General features: G+C 35.0%; 1 protein-coding gene across 2 annotated transcripts in view; it reads left to right on the top strand.

Moving 5' to 3' along the window:
• ZCCHC7 (zinc finger CCHC-type containing 7) overlaps positions 1 to 22,691 on the top strand; it is a 160,249-nt gene that overhangs the window by 125,921 nt on the left and 11,637 nt on the right. For both annotated transcript variants that reach the window (XM_065549770.1, XM_065549771.1), the window contains exons 6-7: positions 1,210 to 1,245; positions 20,383 to 20,478. In XM_065549770.1, coding sequence (XP_065405842.1) covers positions 1,210 to 1,245; positions 20,383 to 20,478 — 132 coding nt within the window. The remainder of the gene's footprint in view (positions 1 to 1,209; positions 1,246 to 20,382; positions 20,479 to 22,691) is intronic.

The following is a 22,691-nucleotide window of genomic DNA, read 5'->3' as shown; positions in this document are numbered from 1 at the left end:
GGAAAGCATGTATATCAGGCATGGGAGAAAGGATTGTTTCAAAAATCTTAAGAAATGTTACTAATACAAATTGGCAAGACAAGGGGACTAGAGAGTTGGAAGTTAATGATACTGCCTGGAAAACATGGAATAACCAAGATTTCTGATGGAGATTTACAAACGAAATGGGAAATCGTTCAAATGACCGAGAGATTACTTCCACAGTAAATAGAGGCGTTATAAAGAAAATTAAAGATGGTGCACAGATAATAGTTATACAGCTGTGTGTGTATATGTAACTAACACACACCTGGTTTTGACATGTATAACAGTCAAATTAGCAATAGGTATTTGTTTCTGGCTCTGATATGTGTATAAAATCAGAATCAGAAAAGCCATTGTAAATTTCGTAAAAATATTAAGGAATATTAGGAAAATATTTAGCAGCCATGTCTCACTGATTCTCAATACATTTTTATTTTGTTTTTTAAGAAAAAAGTTTCATATTTCCTCTCTACCACATTCTGTGCTTTCTTCAAGTCTACTGTTAAATTGCTGTTATAGAAAATCTACTTTATATCTAGTTTTTACCATGGACTATGCTTTGAAGTTTGTGACTAAGATGGGCAAAGATCAAAACAGAAGACAGCAAGCCATTGTAAAAATAGAAGCATTAAAGCAATCTGTTATGCTCCTTGTTTACATCTCATCTGACATTAGGCTACTGAGGATTATTACTTGTAACAATTATATTTTGATTAGGATTCAGACATGTACAAAAATAGCAACATAATTTTAAGTTCACTTCTGTATTAAAGCAAAGTAACTGCTGAATTCATTTCCAAAACATTATGTAGGTTTCAAATGTTACAAAACACATTCTATACCCTATATGCAGAATTTCAGTCTGCTGTGTTTGGGTTTGTTTTATAGTAATACTTGTTGTGACAGTTAAGAACATGTTAGTCTCTAAAACTTCTAACCTTAAGAGAAGAAAGGGAGAGAGAAAACTGTTACTGGCTTTCTGACAATGGCAGGGAGTGTGTTAAACCAGTGTAAAATTCAATTAAACTGTCTAGCCAGGTTTTTGAAGCTGAAATGCAGACCCTTTCAGTTAAGCTTCTTATTTTCCTGTGACCGACACCGGTGGATACTGTGTTATGCCAAAACCAACAGGCTGTAAAGCACCTTGTTTCATGCTCCCAGCTGATCAATATTTTTATTTTCCAGGCTTGCCCAGAAATATGGAGGCAGTATCACCTAACAGTAAGTAGAAACACCTTTTTTATTTTCTTGTACACCCAACCTATTTACTCTTCTGTGAACTGCTGACCATAAAATATAGACAAGCATCTTCTTCAGGAAGATAATAAACATCTGAAGAGTTTTTGAACTGGAGAATGCAATAATACACTGTCCCTTTTTATACATTCTTAGAAGTTCTGATTGTATTACTAGCATAATTTAATGACTGCATCCTATCACTTTCCTCTCCATAACTGCATTTACTGTATACATTACAAAAAGAAAGTTTAATTTTATACTGGGGTATAACAGTATTCCTGTCTCATTGTTTCCCAGATTTGGTTGTCAAATCCTCATATATTACAAGGCAGTTTCTTTAACTTTGATTTAAAGAACCTTACCTAGAGAATGGAATGTGAATTTTAGAAATAAACTTTAAAATCTTTGTACATGATTCTTAAAGAAGAAATCAACTGCCACTTCTTCTTTGGCACCTGGTTAGTTGGTCTTTAGTTATAAAAATAACTACTGCACACTACAAATAAATCATTCAGTTTTTAATTTTTTTTTTGTATGCAAAACGCAGGGAAAATTTAAACAAACTGCACCTACATTAACTAATGTGGAGTCTGAAAACAAGATTTAACTTGTTTAGAATAATGTCTAATTGATCTACACTACAAACCTTAAATACAAAAAAATATATATACACACACACACACACACACACACACACACACACACACACACGTATAAAAAATTAGGCCTTTCCTATGACTTCTTTTCAACATAAGGAAAATGTGTGTTTAACTGGAATAACTTTATAACCACTGTCATCCTTGTACAATTAAACAAAGCAGAAAAGTTTGTCCAGTACTTTTTGTTGTGCTGTGGTTTTGAGGTTTTTCTTTCAAATAAGGGAATACTGCTATAGGATGTCCTTTAAAATCTGTTCCTTGTGCCTTTTCAACATGTTGGAACTTTCTCTTTTCTGTTTTAGCAGCTAAATTTAATAGTAAAGGATACACTCTGTTGAAAATCTCTCCTGTGCTTAGGGTTGTTTTTTTTTAAACATTCACTTTGGAAATCTCCATTTCTATATGCATATTTTCTTTGCTCTTAAATTACCAGATTAAAGAAGATGTAATAAGAATAGGTTTAGTTGCATTCACTTTATATTGTTGTTTGCTTTATTTATTTAAAGATACTCAAAAGAAAAGATTCAATCCTTATAATTCTTTATGCTCCAGAAAAGGAAGTGTTAAAATGGTTTGTTAGATCCCTTATGGAACTTGGAATCTAAGAATCACATAGATGTATTTATGCAATAATGTGATGGTGAATTAGGTTTCAGCTAATATGTCAAAACATATTTTGTTGTTCGGGCCTGTTTTGGACATTGAACAATTACTCAGAAAAGAGTTATAATCAACACTTCAAAAAATTCTTACTTTTTAAAAGGCTAAAAACAGATTCTTCCTGGCAATCATTGACAAGCAATCTGAGCTGTTTCATCTTGAAGAATTGTAGCCAATTAATTTTCAGGGAAAGTATTTTGACTTTATACTTTCAATGGTGTGAAATTAACAATATCCACCAACAGAAGATCTACTTCGAAATTTTTGGAGCTATGCCTGGCAATGTCATATTGGAAAAATTAATTAATTTGGAAAAAATAGTGCTTTGGGGTACACTATGCTTGTGAGAGAATATTTTGAAATGTGATCAAATATACATACATATAAATATTTCCGATTTCATTACTATTTATGTAGTCCCTACCTTGTTTCTTATAAATGCCTTTGCTATTTAGTACTATAAATTATCCAGGTTTTTAATTTATGATGATATTTTGTATTTACATAGCATCTTTCATGTGAAGATCAATTTTGACAACTACATTAATTGAAGCATAATCAGATTATACTTTTTTTAAAACTTCAGTAGACAAAAGACATCGTAGACGTTTAAAATAGAGGCTATAGTTCAAGAGAATCTATATTATTTAAACTACTTAAACAGGTCAGGGTCAACTTTTGTTTTTTCTCTTAAGAATTCTCTCTAGATCTAAACTGCAACAGAAGCAAATAATATCCACAGATGATGCTGAAACTGTTGTGTTAGAATAGACTTGTTGTCTATTTCTTTTACATAAATATGACTAAAAGGTAGAAGTTGTTTGCTCTCATATAGGCATTCTTCTCTTTAACTGCAGTCATCAATTTACAATTCCATCATAGTTTGTTATAAATACAGATTTCTAAACAAATAATGCAAGAGAAGAAAAATACTTGCATTTATTATTTTTGGAGAATATGCACATATCTTTGCAGGTATATGTATTAATGTTAGATTCAGGTTTTTTCACACCTTAACAATAGATATATATATAGCAAATTAACAACTGGGTTCAAACTGAATTTGGGAAAATTGTAAACTGATAATGTGCATAACACATATAGACATCAACCCAAGCAGAGCAACAGTTATATTTTATACAAATATGTGTCATGTTTATGAACTTTTAAAATCATTTCTATCATACTGCTTTGCCAAAGGTCCATATAAAAATTGTGTTTAAATGCCCATACATTCTTAAAACGTTCTCAATTAATCACTCTGAAAGCTTGTTAAAAACAACAGAACCCAATTCTTGTCTCTTTGTGACGCTTTTGATGATTTTATTCATTATATGTCTCTTTTCTAAGAGGTGGACTGCCATCTATTGACTCATAGTAGCTCTTGCACTTCAGGGTAGCTTCAGTAGGAACAATGAGTACATAACAATTCCATTGCTACTGTCATGGTTGGTGTTAGGTTTTAGTTTAAACTATTACGGTTGGAAATTTTGAAACACTAAAAAAACTTTGTAATATTGTCATAAATGTCTTGCTGGCAGCTTCTTTCTGTTAGAATTTCAAAAATGTTAAGGGGCAGTTGACGTGGCAAAAAGAATTATGAGCCGAATATTTTAGTTTGTTCCTTGTCAGAAAAAAACAGACAATTACATCATATTAATGATGCTTAAATTTAAAGGCTCTGTGATAATCAAATGTTTATAACCGGACAGGGTTAGGTTCTTGAAATTTCTTTCAACTATAACTAGAATTACTATTTAATGACCAGTTTTGATAATGATTTAAAACGTGATTAAATAATTTTCATTGTGGTTATTCTATTTATTTCTCCTTTTTTCAGAAAAAATAAAATAAAGTTGTCAACATATTTTATGGTTTTTTTCCTCTCATTGTTTCCTGCATGCAATAAATGATAGGCAGATACACAGTTCTACATTTAGCAAACTTGTTATTATGAACTCATAGTAGTAGGGTAATAATACAAGAAGTTGATTTTCAGAATCCAGTAAAAATAATATTACAATATTTTGGCCAGATATAAATAATGTTAGAATATGAAGAATCACAGTCCTACAAGAAAAGAATTTTTAAGGGCCCCTGAAACAAGTTGAGTCCTACAGTGCATTGTCCCTGAGCCTTAGGAAACCTACCTATAACTCTGACTGAAGAAATAGTATTGTCGTTTATGATTTTATTATGGTAGTAGCCAACGGCACCAATTAGGATTGGTGGCCTGGTTGTACAAGATGAGCTGCAAATACTCAGAAAGATGCAGTCTCTGATCCGAAGATCATACCATCGCTATCATCTCTTTCATATCAGGATTAGTAAAGAACACTTTCATTCATAGCAATTCACTTTAAGAATAGCCTCTTTCTAAATTCTATCTTTCTGTTATTTTTCATTTCTGTTTATAAACTACTCACGACCCAGACTAGAAATGTATATGTGTTTGTAGAATATTTTGCTCTGGACAGATACAGGCCTAGGAAAAATCCTTCCTACTTCACTTGCAAAAATAGTCCATATTGAAGTCAGTGGAACAAACAGGATTTAACTTCTAACTTACATTTTTGGATAATTTTGTCCAGCTTTGTTGTTTGACCTAAAAATGCTCTCTATATTTAATCTGATCACCTTTCTTTTTTCCCCGTGGCAGTTCCCCTTTTAGGTAACTTTGCACTTCTTGGAGACCCACACACCTACAAATACACCAAACTGATTTGTACTCAATCTTGACTGTATAGACTGTATCCTTAGATTGTGAAGTGCTTCGGACCGAGACCAGGCCTTCTGGAGAGTCTGGAAAATTCCTTGAACATAGTGAGCACTACCTTAAACAAATAATAATAGCAGATAGCCCTGGTATTATACAGCAATGTTACCCTCTTCAGAAGACAACTACTGATGTGGAGTATTTCTGAAAAAAATGCCATCCCACTTTATATGTAACTACATGCGTGTGAATCCAGTTTACTTTCACTGTGGCAGAGAAAGGCAATCCAGTGGCTGGCAGTAGAAGCTAGACAAATTCAGACTGGAAATAATGCAAACATTTTTAATGTTGAGAGTGATTAACCATTGGAACAATTTACCAAGGGTCATGGTGGGTCTCCATCACTGACCATTTTAAAATGAAGATTGGATTTTTTTTTTTTTTTAAATCTTCTCCAGAAATTATTTTTGAGAAGTTCTCTGATCTGTGCTATATAGGTCAGCTTAGATGATCACAATGGTCCCTTTTGGCCTTGGAATCTGTAAATCTATGAATAGCTTAGACTACTGTACCCCTGTCGGGAGTCTGATTTGTCTTGCGAACCCCGAGTTTCACCTCACTTAAAAATTACTTGCTTACGAAATCAGACATAAATATACAAAAATGCCACAGCACGCTATTATTGAAAAATTGCTTACTTACTCATTTTTACCATATATTTATAAAATAAATCAACTGTAAATAAATTTTGTACTTACATTTCAGTGTATAATATATAGAGCAGCATAAACACATCACTGTCTCTATGAAATTTTAGTTTGTACTGACTTCGCTAGTGCTTTATACGTAGCCTGTTGTAAAACTAGGCAAATATCTAGATGAGTTGATGTATTCCCTGGAAGACCTCTGCGTACCCTTGCTTGGGAACCCCTGGCTTAGGGGGTCTACTAACGTAAGTAAAAGGAGTGGGATTCGGCTCTGTGTGTGTCTGTGGGTATAGTGTGTGTGTGTGTGCGTATTTTTTTAATGGAGCATTTACCTTTCAGTCAAATAAGGGATAACTATGAAAAATGTAGGACGAAGCTTATTTTTAAATAACAATCCTCAATATGTTGTTTAAGGTACAGAAGTGTATATTTCTATATGTGTGTGTTCGTTCTTTTGCATGATTCAGGCTGAAAAATGGGACAAAATATATCATATATTCACCGGATATGGGGCACAAGACATTAAGCACCAGGAAAGACATGGATAGCCACTGTAATGTTTTGGCATAAAATAAAATTTGCATTCCTGTTGTATCATTTCATTTTTTTCTGACTATGTACATTATACTTTATCGTAGCATATTGTAATCTAATGCATTCATACACTGAAGCATATAGCAAGCACAATCCAAGAATAAAATCTACATACAATAATGAAATAGAAATTAATCTTTCTTATATAATATGGCCTTCTTCAGGAAATACACGTAGAAAGACTAAGGAAAGGTAAATTCCAGCAGATGGACAAAATATAGTTTGTTTCTTGTTTTCTAATGTATTTTCCAGATGTGTAGATATACTTTAAAAAAAAAAATCCTACAGTTTTTAGGAGGGTTCTTTCCATAAGGATAGCTCATCCTTGATAATCCCTCCCTTCCTCTTCCAGTGTTCAGGCAGTAAGGGTCCCCTCCCCCATCTCCTGTCTCTGCTAGTTTCATTTGTATTACAACCCCAGTCCAAGATGGCCACCAACAGAGTTTTACAGACATCAGAATTTTTAACCAGCGGAGGCTATCGTTTAACACATTTTTTGACAATTTGTTAATCTTACTTTTAATCCACTTACATAAAAAAAGGTGAACCAGAAATTCGCTGTTTTGGCCTGTGTGCGTAAAAGACATGAAGGGACAATACATCTTTTGTGTTTAAATTTTGCGCTCTGATTTCTTTGTGTGCCATTATTACAATTCTACATGGCCTGCCACCTTTTTTCTGAAATAAAAATGTAAGCAGTCTAGCCTCAAATCAATTTAAATCCTTAAAAATGTGACTTTCAGAAAGAGTTTTTAAGCTACAGCGTTTGTGAAAAAATATCTAAGCTGAAGAGTTGGAAAATTTGCAAACTAGAGAAGGCTTTGTAGGTTTTGTGCAGATGAAGGATGGGAAAAAGTATTTCGGTGGAGAGATTAAGTCTTGCTACTCTCCAGTCGTGCTGCTCTCTGACTCATGGATGGGATTGTTTGAGGCTCTTGGATCATGACTACAGTATCAACCCCTCTAGTTACCTGACCTAAGATTTCTAGAGCAGTAACTTTGTAAAGATTATGTAAATGATATTACATTTCACCAACTGATCAGTGACCTCTTCTTTTTTAAGAAAATACTGTAAAAATATGACTTTTGTTGGACATAGGCTGTATATTTTTCACATACTTTGGAGACACACAGCAGCCCATCACAAGTTATATGTCAAAACTCACATAGCCGTTTTACTGGATGTTTTACAGTGATGATAACCCAAAATTGCAAGGCATTTGAATTTGAAATAAGGATGTCTTTGTGATGTTCTGTGCAATAGAAAAACCAGAGCATCTGCACTTAGGAAAAAGTAGTTTATGATGTTTGGGTTGCATGAAGTTCTCACATGGCTTGAAAATTTATGCTGCAACATGCTTAGTTTAGGAGAAAGACATTCCAACCCTTTAATAATAATTGGCAGAATTACTTTTTTTAATTATCAAATGTTTATGAAAATTTCATCCCTCCTGCTTTTACATGTGTGTGGCCTTTGGCAGATGTTTCCATGAAGGTATTATGCTTCATAAGTGTTCCATTATTTTAAAAAAATCAATCAGGAGTGGTTTGGTTTGACAGATTTATTAGTTAAAATAGAAACTTTTTTCATTTAGTTTTTGTTTTGTAGTATATTGTATTTTTTTTCCTATTAATGGCTATTTCTTCCTTACTGGTGGCGACTTTGCAAGGTTCATTCAGAGTACGTTTACTGCTGCCACAGTAGGGAACACTTAGGGCTGGTCTTATTTCCAAATAGCCAAAGTATACAAAAGGCTACCCTGATAGCTTTGAGATATAAATTAACAGTTAGATCACTCTACACATAGTGACTTTAACTGTATAATGAGTCCAAAATATATACTACAGGTATGGGTGAGATTGATTGCTAAAATGTTTGAGCGTTTTCCAGTTTTTACTTTAAACTGCATTTAAAGTATTATAGGCAAAATGAATGATCTTCATAAATAATAAAAAAAAATCATGTTAAACTTTTGAATGTCTACAAACATGTATTATTTACGTACTTACCTTCTCAGGAAAATACAGTTTTAGAACTAGATGCAACTAACCGCTTATAAGAGGAAATAATTGAAGTACACAATAATCAGGTTTTGTTTTTACTACTAAAGACAGGGTAGAAAATGCCAATTGCAGGTATTTTTAAGTGGCACCCATGTTACTATGTTTGTTTGATGCTTTGCTGCTGATGCTGTTCCTAATGTCTTTCTATACCTAGGGCCGGATTCTCAGCTCATCTAAATTGTCCTAGCTGTTCAGTGGAGCGCTGTCAGTTTACAGCAGCTGAGGATCTGGCCTTTAGCTGTGTGCTATGTCCACTGCTAAACCACTCTGAGAATTCGTGCCGTTGTTAGAGCCTGTGAAAGTTAACCTTGTTGGAATATGAACCTGCAAGTGGCACAACAATGAACTGTCATTTATATGAACCATTTAACCATAATAGTTATTTTCTGAATATTTTCTATAATATTTTATGCTGAAACTAGGTGATTGTACGTATTAGGGCAGGGGAGTGATGTGCTACAGCTTAAGCCTTGATTATAAGTTGTGGTTTGATGTGCTGTAGGAAACAGTCCTACTCCGGGAAGAGACGGATGGGCTGATCTCATTAGACCCTTTTCATTTCTAACTTCTGAGCACCTATGTACAGTAGCCCCTTGAACTATTTCCATTTGTTAAGATACATCCTTCAGTACGTCTGTGACTGCCATGTGTCTTCTGAATGCATAATAAAGATATTTAAGGAACTCTGTACTTTCTGCGGGGTGGGAGATTAGGACCCTGGCTTTACGGGCAGTGAAATTAATGTATTTTTATTTCAATTAACAATAACGCCTTTTTATTATGAAGGCTGTTGTACAACACATGTAGCTGTCCATGATCCCAATGGCAGGGCATTCATACAACTGGGAAAGGATGACAAGTACCCCAAATATTTACTAAAAACTGGAGTAGGAATTTCTGGGTTCTTAATGTCTAAACTGCCCTGTATTAATCTATCTCCATCACACATTATTTTTGTGATGCACTGGAATTATTGGATAAATAGTTACTTGCGTAGAAAAAAGAATGATTAATGTTTAGATCTTATTATCAAAAGGCCTTCTCCCTCATATAACCACCAGCAACTTAATTTAACTAAAAGGATTAACATGTTACTATCATTTCTGTAAGGTTTATGGTGCTGGTGACTACTTTCACTTGTTTTGTTTTTTAAAAATAAAAAAGATACACATAAGCATTAATTTAGCTAATTTCTATGCTGACAAGTATTAATGATTTGAACAGTAAAATAATTAGGTGGAAGATTAGTGTCAGATTTGCAGCATTTTATGTTTACAGCCTTTAGTCTGAGAGAGTATGTAATAATTCTGTGCAGTTCACCTACAGTAAAGTGTAGGTGTACATTTTCATGCTTTTTACTGTAAATGTATGCTGTTCATTGAATCTTGACATACAAGCTGTGAGTGCAGAAACCAAGTTTACTACATTTTGTTAAAATATGTGAGGTTGTGTCTAAGGTTGCTGTATGAAAAAAACAAAAAATATGTTGTGGTTTTACATTGTTTTTATATAAAATCTAGGTATAAATATTTTTAATTTAAAAGATTTGCATTTTGCTGTTTTAAGTGGATAAATGCCTTTGAATATTGCAAAATTAAAGCAAAAGTTTAAAAATGTAAACTGCTAACTTGAACATGGACATCCTGTTCTGATTCATAAGAATTTTGAATCATAATAAGAATGGCTCCTTTGCTTGTCAGTTGTCCACTGAGTAATGGTCTGTAACTGGTATGCTTTAGTATCATTTAAAACTACTGCACTATATCATTTAAATAATCTGCCTGTTAAAAAGTCTATGAGTATTCAGTGACCCCGGAGGAGAGAATATGGTGTATTACACCAATTAGTATGTGTATTTAACTCTTTTAGTAGACATGTATAGACCATAATTGCTGTTCAGGAGCTGTGAGTTTATCTGGTCAATGAACTCAAACACATTAGACCATAACTTTCTAAAGTTATACTTGATCATGTTACTCCTCTACAGATTGATTCCCTAAAAATATTCATTGACTTATTTCCAAGCGGTCTGTCATGTCAATAATAACAACAACACCTCTAGGTATGGCCTGTCATGTCAATGAAGAAGTTACTATCTCTGACAGATTTACCTTGGTTTTGTTTTAATTAAAAAAAAATATATAAAAGTGATTAAAATATAACCCCAAGCTCCATATATTAGGAGTTAAAAAGCTTAGTTCCAGGTTGAATAGGCACCATTTTACTTCAGTATTCGCAAAGTCTCAGAACAGTGGGTGATCGGATTGATCACATGTGTTAAAATAAATATGTATGACAAAGTAAGAAGTCTCTTGGCTCTGAATTTTTTGGCTTCTGTGGATTGAAGTTAGACCTTCAACTTTTAACTTATTTTAGTATGTTAATTTTGTTTGCAATGTATAGTAAATTTATTCCAAAAAGCCATGACTATAACTCTCAAATGTGCATAGATATACAATATATTTTCCTTTCCTTCGGCAGTGCTTCAAGTTTAAACAGCCCATGACATTGCTGCCATTGGCTGTTTGTTTCCGCCACCACCAGGACTCTACAAACATTTTTTAAATTACTCATTTGATTTTGCAGTTTGGTCTATATCTACTTGAATGGGATATTCTCCATTAGTGCCTCATCTGTGCATCTGCAGTTGATTCTAATTGTTTTGTTATATAACTGTATCTATGATAAGTTCTCATACTATAGTTATTTAGCTGACAATGCTGACTGCACGTGGCGTCTTGCTTTGTTTTTGTTCTTGACAGTGCTGTTAATTCTATTAGTAAATTGTTGCCCTTGCATTTTAAATAACCAGCGATAAAGCATACGATTTCTCAGAAACAGCAGGTTGCCATAATGGTTCTAAAATGTTAGGGCTTATATTATTTTCTCTCTGTAAAGAGATTGAATTTAAATTATTCTATTTATTTAGCTATACTGGATTTGACAGTGGTATACGCTTTTGGTTTGACTTTTTGATGGGCAGCTCAGAGAACCTGTTTCAGAGTAGCAGCCGTGTTAGTCTGTATCCGCAAAAAGAAGAACAGGAGTACTTGTGGCACCTTAGAGACTAGAACCTGGTTAAACGAGATCCTACCAATGCTGCTTTTCTGATGGTGGTACAGGAGTGTTAGAGGGGGAGGCAGAAGGCATAGAAGTTTTCAGAAGGATGATTTGGGGACATGATTACTGTCAGTGGGGTTTTGATTTAATTGATGTTGGAGGAAATTAAAATATTTTCTGCTTTGTTTTAAGAAACTTTAGACTAGCTAGTCAAAGTGCCCCAAGTCATGTTACGAAGTAAAATCTAGCTACAGGTATTAAGACTTTTTCAATAGAAATGGATATATGGGAAAGACATTTAAACACCATATGAAGTTTCAAAGAAGTTCACGTACAGATTGGTTTGAATTTGACCAGGGATTATCTTCGCTACATGCATCAAATATTTCCTTAAAGGCAATTTATAGTTACCAGGAGCTCATTGCATAGGCAAATGAAAATAAGTACAAAGTTTCTGTCTGGGATATATGTGGTATTTTTAAAGGGGGAATGCCCAAGGAATGTAGCTATCAAATTGTAGACGCTGCTTCCTGCCAAATGAACGTTAACTTGGATAGTTAGTAATCATATTGGTCATGTACCAGTGCCAAAGTTATAAGGAAATGACCTTGTCTTTTTAATAGTCTGATTATTTAAATGCACTGTATGCCTTCACTCATCAATACAATCAAAGGCAATACAGATTGACAGCTAGTTGATGTATCATTAACATAGGAATCTTTAGTTATAATTTGTTCCTCCTGAGTTTCTGATGTCAAGATAACACTCCAAAAACACAGCTAGACATTCTCTCAGAATCAGTTGTATTCAAGTACTACTATAATAGGCTTGCATCTTGCATCTGAAGAAGTGAGGTTCTTACCCACGAAAGCTTATGCTCCCAGTACTTCTGTTAGTCTCAAAGGTGCCACAGGACCCTCTGTTGCTTTTTACAGATTCAGACTAACACGGCTACCCCTCTGATACTATAATAGGCTTGGTTTTCATATTCTGCCATATTTTAAAGAAATAATTCCTTTTCTGAAAAAAGCTTTACTTGTGGTTAAGGGCAGTTCCAGTAGAACAGATATAGTTTAGAGGGGGGGAAAAGGAAGCTGTAAATCATTTAGAATGACAGTAAAAATTAAAACCCTGGGGTTTGTTTGGCTCCCCAGCGTATTAGCTAATAAATATAACCAAGCTTCAGTTCTGTTCAACTCCTAATTTTACAAGCATTGGAAATGTTTGTGTTCAGATTAATGTATAAATGCTTGTGTAAACATGCATATTCTTAATAGTGTGAGTGCATATTATGTATATGTCTATATATTGTGTGTGTGTGTGCATGCATGTATAAATGCATTTGATAGTTACACTAATAAACATTCAAATAAAATATACAGGGATCCATATATGTCTCCTCCCCCTCCCTCCACTCCCCCTTTCCTCCCTCCACCCCCACCCCACATCAAAGCTTGTGGTCCTTTTCCATCCTTGTACTAAAAGGTTTCTTTGTAAGCCAGGCCATTTGTCCGTCATTGTTTGGGATCCAAACAGTAGTAAAATACCCTGTCACCGATCCAGAGTGCTGTGAATGGCAGCTCCTCTCCGGACAATTGGCGGAGGTGCCTAGAAATATTCCGGAGAGGATTATTTAACCTTTCAATTTAGGGGGCACAAAGCCTGGCTGATTAATGAACTTTCTGATGGGTGCTGATAAGCGGATCTATTTCTTTATTTCCTCTAAGAGTGATTCCTTCTCCTGCCTCATATTACTATAATCTTAAACAGAAAATGTGGCAAATAGATTAAAAAACAGCACTAAAGAGTTTATCTGGCTGGCAAACTGAAGGAGCTAAATTAAAATTGGTAATGAAAGCAGTGGCTGAGCCCAGTATATGGTTTTTAAATGCGCTGTGTATTTTGAAGAGACTTATTCTCCAGCTTGCCTGGTAATGACTGCTTTTGGTGCACAGTCCGGGGTTGGCTTCTGTTATCCCCCCCCCAAAAAATGAGTTGTGTTATCTGGATGACTGCAGACACATATGCATCCCCCTTTCTCACTGCATGGGCAGACAAGGTCGATAGCATTACAAGGTATTTGTGGCAGTGCTTGTTTCAGTTTTCAGAGCTGCCAGTTTCCAGCCAGATTTGAATTACAAAAGAAGAAGCTGGCATGAAAATTGAAAGGGTTTATCGGCTAGTCTGAAGCCTCATAGCACATTGCTTATTTATGCAGTCCATTTGCACCAAGAAATATAAAAAGGAAATACATTTTAAAAATAAGGTCATAAAGACCCAGATATGTTTAAGATGGCAAATAAAATATAGATCCCTATAATATCTTTCAGGAAACGATTTCACTTAATGTTGCACATTACTTCAGAGGAGCATTTATGTTACTGTCATAAATTTGTGCATTTGTGTCACTATATAGGTAGTCTCTGGGGATTAAGAAGGAAGCCTTTGCTAACTTACTTTAAAATTAAAATAGAGGAAAGATAGGTCTGTAGATTGAGAGCTACATAGGAAATAGTTGAAATTTCATGCACCACCCTATTTAAATACCATTTTGCATTCCGTGTAAAATTAGCCATGGACCAGTGAATAAATGCCACCACCTTTGGAGAAAATTGGGATGCTTTTTAAGCCAGGAAGATTTTGGAGCATTCAGGGAGTGAATTGCTGTTATCCATACTGTCTTGCATATATTCATTGTTCTGAACTTACTGAAGATTTTTTTTGTCCATTTTACAGAAGCGACATCCTAAATTAATATTTTAGAGTTTTTCCCTATTCGTAAGAGTATCAAAAGATTACATTCATTTCTTTCATATGTATCATTTTCTAGTTTTTGTCTCTTGGTTTCATCTTTTCACACCATGAATTGTAGCTGCCATTTGCATCTGTTTAAAATGCATTATATAAATGTCTACTTCTGTAGAAGACTATCATGTATTACCCCTTGTATTGTGCATTGAACAAGTTATATTTCTCCTTGTGGTTATTTGCAAGTGTTTGCTTTTCCAGACTATCCAATTAAAAAAAAATCTAGTCATTGATTTGTGACTTACTAGATATCATTTACAGAAAATATAACTGCATAATTCACTCTGCTTTAGTAACACTTATTTCATTGTTTCTGCTACGTAGCCTATTTTTCTGAGGTTTATAAACACACCTAAATATACTCATTCACAAGGTATAACTTGTGAGAAGAGGTCACAAGCCAGGTGCAATTTAAAAAAGAAAAAATTAATGGTTGGTGGATTTGAACAACGAATTTTTGGATGTGTACAGTTTTAAAATGGCTAAAATCTAAGAAATTTGGCAAGGAATTGGTCCACTAAAATAGTCTAATTGCTTTGGTGATTGTGAGATTTTTAAGCCAAAATATTTAAGTTATGTACTTCACCTGCATACTAAACATGCTCTGTACATTTTTTTCATGAATTTTCATAAGGATTTTTACTACGTAGCATGTGTGACTTAATGATGCAATCACGCGATAGACTAGGAATGCTCTAAAGGAGACGTTCCGGTCTGTTGTGTACATAATACACGTTTCAAAAATCTGCCTAATTAAGGAATTACCCAGTGGAGTGGAAGTCTGTTGGGTACATGACATGGTTTAAAAAAAAATCTTAGTATAATTACGACATTACATGTTAGCTGTTACTGGCAGTTTTGAATGTAAGGGAATGACCTATAGTTGCTATTGCTTCTGCTAAAATATAAATAGATTACGATCTGTTTTTAAAGAGAAATGAAATATGCTTTTACATTAATGCAGTTGTTGTGTCACTTCCCTTGTTGTGTTTTGCCTCACTGTAGTGACATCTGTAGTATGTAATGATACAGTCAGACCCTCGTGCCTTGGTCTCAGAAAACAGACTGATGTAAATCATTTAGTTTCACATTTCCTTACTTGTCTTTGTGAGTCACACATTTAGGGCCTACAGCTGCAGTCCTCATGCAAAACACACTCATTGACTTCAATGGGAGGTTTGCCTGAGTAAGGACTGCAGGATCATCTGTGTTGCCTAGATGAAGGTTTTTTTCTGATTAATTAGCAGTTGCATTGTTGAGCACTAGAGACAGAAAATACTGTCTCAGTAGAATGAAGTGAGGAATAGCAGCAGAAAACGGAATCTGCCAGTGAGATGGAAACATAACAACTGCCATACCGGATCATCCCATCTAGTCCCAGTATTTTTTGACCAGCAGAGGCCAGTGCCAGATGCTTTAGCAGTGGTACAAGAAAACTTGCAGTGGGCAGTTATATAGGATAAGCTGTATAGATAGTTTCCAGAGAGTTTGTGTGCTGGGTGCTCAAGTGGACTCTACCTACAGTGTTGTTTGGTGTACTCAGGAAAATAGGCATTAGCCTTAAAACAGAGGTAGAATGGTGGCTGGTAAAAACTGATCTGTGTAAGAAGACCGTGACCTTGGTTTCAGCTAAAGTTATTAATAGGCAGTTGAAACTTTTCACATTTTACTCAACTGTCAAAATCATTCCATTAGGTATTTGTGGATCATAATAGACTTGGTTCTTTGGATGGGGTTCTCTCTGATAATCAAGTGGGAATCCTATATCGTAAATTATGTTTTCATGCAGTTTATTACAGAATAATGTGGCTTGGAAGGACTTTGTAAGTGTCAGGTCTAAACTTTATTTAATCATCGCAGTTCTATGCATTATTCAAGTTGGATATGTGTGTTTGTATAAATTTGAGTTATGGAGTATGCAGTTAAGCACTGTATTTTCCTTTAAAAGTGACATTATGTGCTTGACTGTGAAATGAATATACTTGTCAAAAATGCAATGTTCAATTCACATAGCATATTCTAGTGTAGTTTGGTCTGTGTGTGTGTGTAATCACAAACATGCATTAATATAAAACTGAGACTAGAAGATTCTCTTTAATTAGTGAGATTTAGTCAGATTGCATATCCTAGGTAGTAATGAGCTTCATATAAGCAAACCCTCATTGGATCAAAGTCAGTTTAGATAAGGGCAGCTCAAGGTCACAGAGGGAGCTGCCCAGCAGGCCAATTTGCATAAAAAATTACTGTCAGAAATAGGCCACTGAGGCAGCCCTGGCATTTTGATCTCTTGGCCTTTGTCATGGAGATTCCTGGTTGAGAAGGGAGGACGGCCAGTGTCCCAGATAATGATTAACTGTTTTAATGGCATTCATTCATTCATTCCGCACTAACTACTCATGCAGAAAAAAGGGTTATGTAAAATGACATTAGAAGAAAAATCATTTGTAATCGTTGCATCGGGCTGCACTTTGAGGAGACATTAGGAGTAAATCCGTGGCGTGGTAGGCTTATGCTTTATCTTCTGATATTTACTGAGTTTACTGGTGCATGAAAAGCTTTCAGCAAGAATAGCAGATGGGATGGACCTTTCATAGGTAATACTATCTACCAGGTTATTACTTCTATATATTGATAGTGAAGTAATCTCCTAGATATCACCCTACAAATATAGATTATTTAAATGTTTGTAACAAAAAAAATAACATAGAGGAGCTACTTTCACGAATGCTTTATTTTGTACCCATTGGATTGGAGTCCTTAGATGCTTTTTTAAACCTTAAATAATAAGAAAATAGAGGGCTTAAAAACATACAGGTTCCCCTTGTGTTTGGCTTTTGGAAAGCCGTAGAGATGTGTATAGTTGTAATCTGAACTGTAAGTATTCGGTTTAATTTGTCTCCTTAAATCTGACCTTTTCTATTTGCTAAACACAAGGGAATGTTGTGTGGAGCTTTTTTCGTGTCACATGAGCATACATTCCTAATGCAGTGAATACTCTCAAGGATTCTTGTTAGACCTTGTACAGTACAATAAGAAAAGCTTAACATCCCTCTCTTTCCGTCACTGAGTTCTGATGTACAATTGTTTTCTAATGAGGTAAGACCTATTCAGAGTGCCATCCTCTTTTCTTAGTAGCATGGTGTACTATAGTTGTTTAAAAGATAGCACACCGATAACATTTATCATAGTCATTAAAGTTTTCAGTTCAAAGTGTTATTCAGATTAACATCCAGACGTTTATCAGTCAAGTCAGCAGTACATGAACTTCTGAGGAGAGCTGTCAGAGGCTGTAACTGCTAAGAACTTCAAGTACTAGTGTTGACCCGTCTTTAAATAGAAGAAAAGACACAAACTACAGAAGTACACACATAATTTATGAGCTGGGAGGATTACTTTTATCTTGAACTCTAAGATTTAACTACTGGATTAGAGTGAAGGAGTCTATAAGTACTTTTTATTTATTCATTTAGTCATATAAATTACTAGCATTATCACTGGCAGACATGCTAAATTCTATGCTAGTAGTATCATTCTGATCCTTAAATCTGGTGTTTATTTAACAAATCGTATCTCAAGAGAGAAGAAACCCTGATTTTTCTTTTTCAGAAGAAGGCGATGTTGTTTTAACCTTCCTGTAAATTTTAATAGAGATTTTTAAATACAATAACAGTAGTCTAAATTGTTTTATTGGCTAAATCCATGTAACACCATTTGACAGTTCAAGGTGTAAAACCCCACTAACATTGTAACAGATACTTTGAGATTAACGTATATGTGTCTCTGATGTGTCACAGTTGCAATTTCACATTCCAAATACATCACAAACTATAAGAATAAGACCATTTAATCAGATTTCTCCAATTGAAATATAACCCTTTTAAGGCTTACCAGTAATAGAAATATAGAGTCATTTGTAATATAATGCAGTTGATCTTCTCTTGACAGATACACTCCACAGATATTCTAGATGAAGAGTTCTCTCTAGTAGACAAGTGGTGACTGAAGTAACCAGAGATAGTGACCTGTTGCAGTTTCTTGGTCGCATCACAACGTGAGCTTCAATTGACATAAGCCTAGAAAACGGATTTCATACACATAAAATTCTGTATGATGGCAGAGGGAGAAGGATCCAGATTATATAATTTATTTCTACTTCTAAGGAACTCTGTATTAGAACCTATGGAACTTTAGTTCCCATGAGTGGCAGGGCATTCGATCCAAAAACTGGAGCTGGCCAAACCTACTAAGGTTGAAGGCTTTGCACACCTCCTATTCAAAAACAGTTCGAATTTATGAATTTTTTTTTCCTGTAAATTAAATCTGAGGAGAGTTTTTTAGCCTGTTCTATGTAGTAGAAAGAATGTCCAAAAAGCTAGGCTGGCACAAGTGAGTGGCCTGAACACATTATTACTAGCTCTATATCTTATCTACAGAGAGCGACAGACTATATATATTTGTTGTTTTATATGAGATTTTGTCTTTGTGCTCCTTTTGTCACAAACACTGGTTTTCATTCTCTCTGATTTTTGCTCCATGTTTATACTGTTTTTCATTGGACATGTCCCTTCTCTGATTCTTTATTCAGTGTGTAATGAATGAAATGTGAACTGAGTTACATGAATCTGAAGCACGCTTTTAAAGCCATGTGGGTTCAAAATGTGGTGAAACAAGCTTGTCCTGTCCTAAAAAAATGTGGTCAGATGCATAAAAGATGATCAAGGAATAATCCTGTAGTTTCTATCTATTTTACAAGCATCACTATAATTCCTCTGTAAAGAAAGAATATACAGTGGCATTAGAAGTATTAGTGGGAGGTAAACACAATGAGAGGTTTGAAAGAAAAAAGCATCCCTTGCGATAAAAAATATTGGTGAGTTCTTTGAAATCGCACACATTTTCCCGTGTTCCACTAGAATGAATAATAAAGGAAAATATGTGGCGCTTTAAATTAATTGGATTCTGTTTTGACCAGTTTTCATAGAACCTTTATTCCATCCCCCTTCCTCAGCAGATATGCCAACTCTGATTAAACAAGGGTTTTGTTTTTTATTGTTTTCTATTGAATAAGTGTGTGTTTATAACCTAGAACATATACATGTGTGCTCATGCACGCCCTTCAAAATGTATATGGTGGTACTCTGAGCAAAGTTATTATTTATTGGCTCTGGATTTAAAAAATAAAGCTGCCTGACCCATTGAGTTCAGTTTAGTGTTCCAAATCTTACTTTGCGTTAAAAAATTGTTCCGACTTCAAACAGCTAAACACAATAATTTAATTTGGTGTTTGGTGCAGATTCAGATCCACTAGATTGACTTGAAAATTGACATTGGCAGATTCTGTTCAGCGACTGAGCGGAGGGGGCAGGGGAGGTGGAGGGTGAGAGGAAATATGAGTGTGGTAGATTTAGACTGTGTATCTCTCTCAGAAGACCTTCCCCATATTGCCTTAAGTGAGTCCTGCTGGGAGGGACTAGTTTTGCAATACACAAACGCTCCTATCCAGCTGGTGGATGTAATATCTGATGGCCCTGGTTGTTCCCTGAGGATAGTGGGACATCTGCAAAAAAAAGAGAGAGAGAAATCAGCAGCCTACTTTCCTGTATTGAGAGTCGAAATAAAATGGCTGTATGGAATTGACATTGAAGTTTCCTGTCCCATTTGATTTTGGTGATCAAGGTTTAATTTGCTCTGTAATATTACAGTAACACAAGTAACTTGCTCCTTTTTCCAAACTTCTTGCTTGCAGCTGGAACGCTGTTGATTTAGACAGCTTTTTGTTAAGATTATTTTAATTGTAATTCAACATTTGGAATTCACCAGACCTAATTCTCACCTGTTTTCCACATTGCAGACCAGACCAGGATCAATCAAGAAGTCCAGTTCGTATTCTGAGCATTCTGCTTTGGTGTACTGCTACAACTGCTCCCAGAAAGGACATTATGGATATGTAAGTCTCAGTAGTCTCTGGCTAAATGTTAAATGTATCCGTCTTATACATATGCTTATCTTCACTCTGGTGTGTGGTTGGGGGAATGAGCTGAAAGACTCACACTAGCAGTGTAGAAAGAACAACGCTAATTAAATATTTGTGATCTTGCAGCATTGTTAAAAATAATTGGATGCCACTGTAAAATGATCTGGATCAGATAAAAGAAGAAACACCTTAGGCTAATTTTTAAAAACGTGTGTGTGCGTGCATGTGTGTATTACAGAGAGAGATAGCATATATATGGAAGAAATGGATAGTTGCTGAAGGCATTTAACCTTAAGTTCTCCTGTGGGTGTGGGGTGGAATATTGTTGAAATGTTCAGTCTCTCCACTTTAGTCAGCCAGACTATTTCAAATTGGCAGGATTTGGTACTCCCAGTTGTTCTGACATTGGGATAGGTCTATATTAAAGTACCATAGAAGGAGTCCCAAAACCATGCCTTGAAGCAGTGCCATCTGATTAGAAATTCCCCCTCCCCAGCCAACTTTCCAGGCCATTTAACCACCAGTTTCCATACAGAAAAAATGGATGGTTTCTAACCTGTAACTTAATATCTCTTATTGAGTTTCATATAATTTCTTTATTAGGGAACAAATTTTGCAGGATGATGAGGGCATTTAGCACCTTACAGGATCAGTTCCTTGATATATATTTTGATTGTCAGTATCCTTACACAACAGGTGGAGCTCTGCACCTGTAGACACACAAAACAGGTGCTGTCATCTTAGCTTTGCTGTGAAATATGTCCGGGGGAAATTTTGCAATGAGAAACAATATTGATAGAAAATCCGCATTCCTAGTGTCTTGAAAGCTTTAGGTTCATGCTTTTCTAAAGCTTATGAATAGTATTCATCCAAACCCCCAAACACTCCTTCCTTCCTTCCTAACTGTCGTACATGTCCACTTAGGCACAGCATTTGCCATGTTTTTCAGCATCACAAACAGAATGGGGTATGTTGTTTTCAAGGAGTTTCCATCCTCGTATGAAATGGTATGGGGACATAAGGCAGTTAAAGGTCAGTCGGGCTAATTAGGGATACCCCCCAGCAGACTTAAAAGTTAAATGAAGAACTTTAAAATTGGTGCGCAACTTTACTTGGAGCCAATGTAAAGATTTCTAGATTGGAGTGCTGTATTGTGACAAACATGTACCTGTTAGGAAATCTGCTACACTTTGGATAAAGTGTGTCCTTGGGGGTGGAGAGGGACCCCAGAAAATAGGCAACTGCAATAATCCAATCTAGATAAAATATGAGCATTAGTCATCAGCCCTATGTCATTCATATTGAGCAGCAGTCTCACAAGCTTGGCAGTAGTTCTCAGATGGTACAAAACGGTCTGCCTAATGATAGATCTAAGGTTCAAGTCATCTGTTTTAAGATGAATTGATAAATCTGCTGATAGTATGACACGCCAACATTTATTCCTGTAGTTTGTTCTGTCGTTGCTCAATCTAGGATTTCAGACTTTAATTATCAGAACCTTCTACAAAGGAAATGTTTAAATTATTGGTCACATTTCTTATCTATAAACAGAATAAACTCCAAACCAGTAAAATATATATATACTTGGTGCTTTAAAAGAGCTTATATCACAAAGTTGAAAATAATTACAAGCCGAAACATTTGGGAGAAAAAATTTAAACAGAAAACGTGAATGATAATTGGGAAGTGTTAAAATGTTCTTGACGCCCAAAAAGTCACAGTCAAGAGAGAAGACCACAGTGGTTAAAAAAATTAATCTTAGAGGGGAAGTGAAAAAATAAAACACTGTAAACGAGGAAGTGGAAGTTGATAGTAATGAATGTGTAAATCAGAAAATTGGGAATTGTAGGAAATTGATAAGGGAAGCAAAAGGACACAAGAACAAAATTATGCCCAGCAGAATTCAGGACAAAAAGAAGTTTTTTAAGAATATTAGGAACAAAATGAATACTAACAATGTTATTGGTCCATTATTAGATGGAAATGGTAGAATTGTCAATAATAAAGCATAAAAGATGGAAGTGTTTGAAACATATTTGTAATATATTCATATCAGATGATGATGATGAAATAATTTCCTTTCCAACAGCAATTAAGAGTGATGTTAAACTGCAGCTACTAAAGCTAGACATTTTTAACTTAGCAGAACTGGGTGACTTGCAACCAAGAGTATTGAAAGAGCTGGC

This window comes from Chrysemys picta, chromosome 6 (assembly GCF_011386835.1).
Source record: "Chrysemys picta bellii isolate R12L10 chromosome 6, ASM1138683v2, whole genome shotgun sequence".
NCBI lineage: Eukaryota > Metazoa > Chordata > Testudines > Emydidae > Chrysemys > Chrysemys picta.
The sequence above is the reverse complement of the archived record's forward strand: the minus strand, read 5'-3'. Positions and strand labels throughout refer to the sequence as shown.